Source organism: Oreochromis niloticus, linkage group LG7 (assembly GCF_001858045.2).
Source record: "Oreochromis niloticus isolate F11D_XX linkage group LG7, O_niloticus_UMD_NMBU, whole genome shotgun sequence".
Taxonomy (NCBI): domain Eukaryota; kingdom Metazoa; phylum Chordata; class Actinopteri; order Cichliformes; family Cichlidae; genus Oreochromis; species Oreochromis niloticus.
The window spans coordinates 39,375,945-39,382,655 of record NC_031972.2 but is presented as its reverse complement, the minus strand read 5'-3'; the positions used below and the strand labels follow the sequence as shown (position 1 = coordinate 39,382,655).

The following is a 6,711-nucleotide window of genomic DNA, read 5'->3' as shown; positions in this document are numbered from 1 at the left end:
TAGGTAAGAAAGTGTTGGTTTTCAAAATACGATTTTTAAGTCAATATTTGTACTTTGGTCAGCTCAAGCGCACATACTCTATAAAAAAAAGGTTGCAGTTTATTTCTCATTGAGTGGGATACAGCATTTCTGGTGTGTCCTAGGGACAGCACTTTGCATGCCTCATAGATCATGTGGAAGCTGTGTGTTTTCTGCGTTACCTTTTGCAAGGTTGTCTTGTGTCCACCCTCCTGGGCTTACATGTGACAATCAGGTGAAATTGTTTCAGCCAATGACTGTGTGCCAACAGGTGACACTGTTTAGACCGTACAGTGGGTGGGGTGGGGGTACTGATGTAGAAAGTTTTGACAAAAAAATTAAATGGTGACTTCAAATGATGTAGTCTGTCAGCCAGTCTAATCAATGAAAGCAAACATTCCTGCTAGATTACTTTGTAATATGAATGGTGACATTTTACTTTTTACCTGCAAGTTTTTAGGATAAATTGATAAGGATTACTTTTACAGTTATCACATCAGGCGCTCTGCAGTGTTTTAGCGTCTGGTATGTGTTCATGTGTAAGTTATTCCTGCAGAGCAGGAGGTCCAGCTTGAGTAAAGCACCCAAGTTTGAAACAGTTTTATTTCTATTTTCATTGACTTCATTCTTGTTCAGCTATATTTTTGTTGGGAATCATTCTTCACTTTAAAACCACATTCATAAAGCATTATTTGGAAAATGGTTTGATTTATTTTGGTCTCTAGTTCTAGAGGTGGCGGCTGGATCCTGAGGTGTATGTTTTGTTTTGGGGTTTTTTTCTTAACATTATAAGTGTTTAACTTTTCTTTTTTCCTTTTTTTTTTAATTGGACCAACCGTTGGTGCCCCGGGCAAAAACAAACACTGGCTTATCTTGATTGGCACTATTGCTGCAGAATGTGTCCACACAGGTTTGACTTTTGTATTGAGCACTAAATGCACCAATCACCAATACTTGTAGGATTTTAAAGTGGACTTGTGTCATGCTAGTTTCCAGCTCTGTTCTTACTCTTGGACACCTGGACAACCAACCTAAACTGCTGTGTAACCACCTGACTTAGAATAAGGAGCTGCAGATAATGTGATGGTAAAAAAACAGACTTCAACTTGTCTTCCCTTCTTTGCTGTAACCCCATACTTTGCTCTCACCAAATTAGTTGAAACGTGGTTCCTAAGGAAAATGGTTTTGTGACTTGGTTTTCTGTACCAGGATTGGAAAGGAAATGAGAGGTTTACAGGTAATGGTTCACATTTACTGCTCTGTTCAGTTCTGCATTATTTCTAGACTGTCAAAGGCACAACCCATTTTTTGTTAGATTAAAAATGTCAGTGGAAACTTGAGTAGGTTTAATATACTGATGTATATTAAATGGTGGTAATCGCACCCATTTCCTCTTGTGCTTTGCTTTGAAAACCAGCACAACATTTTGCACAAAACTTCTAGTATCACCGAGACCTAATTAGCAACGTTACGGTAAATGTGAGAAATAGTTGTGTGAAAGTTAACTGAGGTTTTAAGATATTTCTCCATTAGAATATTTGGAGTTGGCGCAGTGGGGGGTTGCAGTGTTTAATCGCTCATGTCAGACCACATGACACATTTGTGCTTCCAGTTTAAATGACAAACACGCCTTTGTCATTGTGCCTGTTTTAAAACCGAAAACTGAGTTTTCCTACGCGGCTTCAAACCATCTTCCTCCTAACGGCTATTTCGCTCCGGAAGCTGTATGCGTCATACACAAACGATGAGCATGAGAGGAGCCTACATGGTTGTTTCTCTGCTGCATTATTTGAACACTGCCCCCAAGCGACATACACGTGGAAGAAACCACACTAAACCTGCTTACACACAAGAACTTATATTCAACAGATGAAACGTTAACATTGTAATACCATAAGATTTAAGTCTTCTATTACAAACTACTGTGAACTACTACTATGCTGCCAAAGAAGACGCCATCGCCATTTGGGGGTGGGGGGTATATTGTTGAGGATGAAGTCAAAATTTCGAGATTAAAGTCAAAATTCTATTTAAAAGTCAAAATTTTATTTCGAAAAAAAAAAAAAAAAATCGGAATGTGGCGATGACTGTTGCTTTTTTTTTTCCTTTTTTCAAGACAGACTGCCATGGCTGCTATATCCTCTACAAAAGGCCTTGTGTAGATGTTACACTTGTTACTCAAACCAATTCTGGAGTAAGATTTCACTAACTCACCAACGGTTTGTTTTGACACAACTACAGTCTCCACATTTTCACGTTTTTCCCAATATTTTATACATACATACATTTATACATTGATTCATTATTGTGGCCTTAATGTGCCTTTCTATCATTACAGAATCTATGTCCGAATAAAAGTTGCTATAACGACACCCCCAATCCATAAAGACGAATATTGATCGAACATTAAATGGTTATTATTAGTTTAATTATTACTTGTATAATTGCTCTACCTTTGCACTCTTAGGAGCGTGTTGCCTGACAGACTGCACTCTGGGTAAAATCCTCCCTACTACGTCAAAACAACAGCTTGGTTAGCTCTTGCTAGCTAACCTGACGCTAGTTAGTGGTGCGTCAGGTTCACCAACCAACTTTAATGATTTCTCGCGTCTGTAGGCCATCTTTGCTGTATGCAGTGTCGATTTTGTTATGAGACATGCAGGATAGGTACAACGAAGTAGGCTTTGTCCAGCAAATACTCGGTTTGAATTTGGTGCCGAGAAAAAATAGTACAAACCGAGGCAATGACACATCTCTCAGCGACTTCTCAGGTGGGCTAATGTTTGGTAGCCTTTCAGCTAGTCTTTATGTCTTTGCTGTCTACCTATGCTAAAGTATTTGACTTAAAAAGAAGCCATTTAAAATGTACAACGAACAGAACCTGTCCCTATGGGTCATTAGCTAGAGGCTAGTTTATACGCAGTGTTGTTGGAGTAGTTGGTGAAGCTAGCTAACTTCTACTTTGTCTAAGCCATTGTTGGGTAGTCGGAAGTCTGCATATTGTTTTGTAATTTGAGGGTCTCTAATGTTAAAGACCTGTGTAAATGATACTGTTACATTCCACTGGTCATGGCTCTTAGGGTATGGCCATTCAGTAGTGTGTTCAGTCTCTATGTAGATTTGACAAATGAAATGTGCGCTGGTGTTCTGCTAGAGTTATTTTTCTGTGACACTGAATACAGCAATAATTTTTGCGTTGGTGTGTTACTAGTTAAACAATGAAGATCTACAGTTCTAAAAATAAATAAAATAAATACATTCGTGGTTATGTAATTTGTTCACGGATTGGCATGAAGAGATGCATAACTGTATAATTGTGTTTTCCCAGAGATGTGGTATGGCGTGTTTCTGTGGGCAGCGGTCTCCTCTCTTGTCTTCCACCTGCCTGCAGCTTTACTGTCCCTAGCCTCACTGCGCCAGCACAAATTTGCCCGGTTCATGCCCATTGCGATCCTCCTCATGGGCATCGTGGGACCAGTGTTTGGGGGAGTCCTAACTAGTAAGCCTTCTACCTACACGTGCTGTGTTATTGTTGTTTTTTTTAAATGTATGTATTTTTGAATTTTTTAAAATGAATGATATAACTATTTGTGATTACATTTATTTCAGCATTTATTAAAAAGATTTGCATACCTGCATATTATAAAATAGAAGGTATTTTCAGATGCTTCCTCATTTCCTAAGTATCACCAAAGCAGATTAGTCCACACAGGAGTACATGAACTCTTGTCCATGTACTCCTGACTTGTGTCCATGTACTCCCTGATCTCAAACAAGGGATGTATTGCATGCTAGGCAGATGCCTTTGTGTTTTCCCCAATGTAAAAGAACTGAATAAATTGAACCATCACTGAGCAGTGCTGCTGGAAACCTGTTCAGTATGCAGCCAGTTCATTTAAGCTTCCACAGTGTGTGGCGTCTACTAGTCTCAATCTCAAGTGTTTACAAATAGGACTCGATGTGTAAATTAGTATCTCTGTAGCTGAATTTGGTTGTGAGCACGCCACAGTGGTTGTTAATGAAATACTCTGAATCTTAAGTTGGACCAAAGCATCAGGAAATTTTGCAGTTTTTAAGATGCATAATAAATAGATGATAAGTTCTGTATTTTTTCTGAACTTTTATTTAATTTTTCCTAAGTCACTTAAGCTTGAGTTAGTTTCCAGAATGCATTTGCTTGTTTCACTGTAGTCTTTGTTCATGTTTAGTTGTTGTTAAGTCTTCATTATTTTCAGTGCTACTTGTAGTGTTTTATTTTAATGACATCAGAGGTGTCGATAGCCATATGTTATTCTGAAGTTCAAAATGGATATTACAGTACAACTGCAATGTTTATCCATTTAATTTTGAAGGCAGGTGATTCACGACAAAATCCTGAGTCTCAATAAGCAAACGTACAAAATCCTGATTGGACAAATTGTGATAACAAATTTAAACAAAAAGTAAATGCATATTCTAAAAAAAAAGTTTATTATTATTACAATTACAATATTATTACAGTATTAGTTCAGGCATTGTTTCTTTTCAAATTTCCATTTATTTTAATTGGGTTTGTTACACACCCACTTTAGTTTTTAGTTTATTTGAAATTTGAATCATATTTGCACAAATGGGGACAGCTTGAAAAGATTAAGAGAACTAAGGATATTCTTTTAGTAGTAGTAGTAGTAATTCAGTAAAAATCTAATAATTAGATTTTCTTTAAGAAGTGACACAGTCTACATTCTACGTTTTCCCTGATGATGGTAGGCTGAATCATCCATGCCCCACTTTCCCTCAGATCTGACAGTAACATAACGTGTTGTCATCCGTACCTTCACCTCTCTGGTCTGCTCACCTGACAGCAGAAATGCTTGAAAATTTAGATAATGAGTAATAATAATGATATGTAGTAAATACATTGACCAAACTAATGGTTATTATGATTTTTGCAGTAGTCAAGCCTTACATTCAGACCCCCAAGTCTGAGGTTCCGATTAATTGTTGCTTATATCAGGAGGTCAGGAGGCCAAAAGGTGGTTTGTCAGCAGAGCTCTGCTTATCAGTAAGTCAGAGGCCAAACTGGAAGACACACACGTTTAATAGTTTTCTTTCCTTCTTTTCTTTTCTTTTTTTTTAGGTGCAGCTATAGCAGGTGTGTACAAGGCAGCAGGGAAGACGATGATATCTTTGGAGGCGCTGGTGTTTGGTGTCGGACAGTCGTTTTGTGTCCTTCTCATCTCCTTCCTCAGGATACTTGCCACCCTTTAGCAGTGCTGAGTTTGATGTGGACTTTCTGGTGAATACTGGCATGAACAGTCCAGTCTGGGTTGTGATGTCATTTTCTATGATGCCCCAGGGTGGATTTTTTTTTTTTCTCAACTATCAAGAGAAAGGCAGTGTGTAAATTGATGGAGTGTATGCTATACAGCACTGAATGCTCTAAGTGTTTAATCATCTGTATGATATTGACTGTAGGACAGCATGTTGCTACATTCACATCCAGGCCTCCCCATACTACATCCAATGAAAGTTACTTAGCATTGTGTCCCAGGTTTTTTCTAAAGTCAGGTGTCTAGCTGAAATCCTCAGTTTAGGAGTCTGCACTTATTCAAACCTAATGTGAAAGCAGCAATATGCTGTTCTCTTCAGTTATCAGAGCTTACAGTTCAGCAGCAGGATGACACTAACCTCTCTCAGGGGCTGTGTGAGAGTGTGTGTGTGTGTGTGTTTGTGTGAGTGAGAGGGAGAGCGTGCGTGCATACATGTGCGCATGCATGCACATTTCTCTGCCAGAGTGATTGCATAGAGATAGAACAGCAGATGGGCTGTTGTACTGTTAAAATAGGGAGATAATGGTTATATGCAAGGTTAATGCTTTTTCTCTTGAGGCCTTAATTTCTATTTTCTACCTTCCAAAGTGGTGTTTATCTTCAGGGCTATATTTCCTTAATTCTTTGTCCTGCTGCTCCTTGGGTTCTTTCTGGTGGTTTTGGTTGACATTTTGTTGACTGCCTGTGTGTTAATAATAATAATTCCAGGTTGTTTAGAAGCACCTATATGTCTCCCTCTATTCCTCTCAGCTTATGTCTTTCACACAGGGATACAGTGGAGATGCTATTATAAAGCTGATTGTTTAGTTCATAGCCCTGAAAATGCAGCCTGTGTCTTCAGAGCTTCTCTGTTCACCTTCTTGATTGTTCTGTCTTTAGGCTTGATGAAGGGGGGGGCAAACATGATCAGATTGCTAAATCAACAGAAAAGTGATATAAGTTTTTAATATTTTAGCTCTTTGAATGATAGTGTGTTTTTCAGGATTATTTTGTAACAATGAACTGATTTGTATATATTCAAAATTGTTTCCAGGTCTTTGTACGTTTTCAGTCTTTATGATCAAATATAAATTTCTGCACTAAATGTGCATGTATGAGTTTCCACATTGTGACAGCTTTTTGGTTGATTTTGGTATCTGAGAGGTGCATTTACAGTAAACTCTACAAGTAAAACGCATGTCATTATCTTTGCTGTGTCTATATAAGTAACTACATCACAAGTAATTAAGATAGAAGAAATGCATTTGTTTTAACAGGAATGAGGTATGATATGGTCAGAAGCTTCTTCAACCTCTGTACACTGTATAGGGCTCTAGGGGCTCAGACCAGTAAATGAGCTGTGGACTCTACAGGTTGATCTAATTGGTCCTAATATAACATT

The 6,711-nt window shown here is 38.1% G+C and overlaps 1 protein-coding gene across 3 annotated transcripts; it reads left to right on the top strand.

The window, feature by feature from the left end:
• The first annotated feature begins 1,016 nt into the window (after positions 1-1,016).
• On the top strand, positions 1,017-6,507 carry tmem170a (transmembrane protein 170A). 3 transcript variants are annotated; one of them, XM_013273784.3, is made up of 4 exons: positions 1,124-1,255; positions 2,135-2,237; positions 3,347-3,517; positions 5,138-6,503. In XM_013273784.3, the coding sequence occupies exons 3-4, from the start codon at positions 3,349-3,351 to the stop codon at positions 5,266-5,268; spliced, it is 300 nt and encodes a 99-aa protein (XP_013129238.1). In that variant the 5' UTR covers positions 1,124-1,255; positions 2,135-2,237; positions 3,347-3,348; the 3' UTR covers positions 5,269-6,503. The 3 variants fall into 3 exon arrangements, with proteins under 3 accessions (XP_019216751.1, XP_013129238.1, XP_003449230.1); XM_019361206.2 differs by lacking the exons at positions 1,124-1,255; positions 2,135-2,237 and adding an exon at positions 1,017-1,104; XM_003449182.5 differs by lacking the exons at positions 1,124-1,255; positions 2,135-2,237 and adding an exon at positions 2,505-2,789 and having other exon boundaries at positions 5,138-6,507.
• Positions 6,508-6,711: the final 204 nt, after the last annotated feature.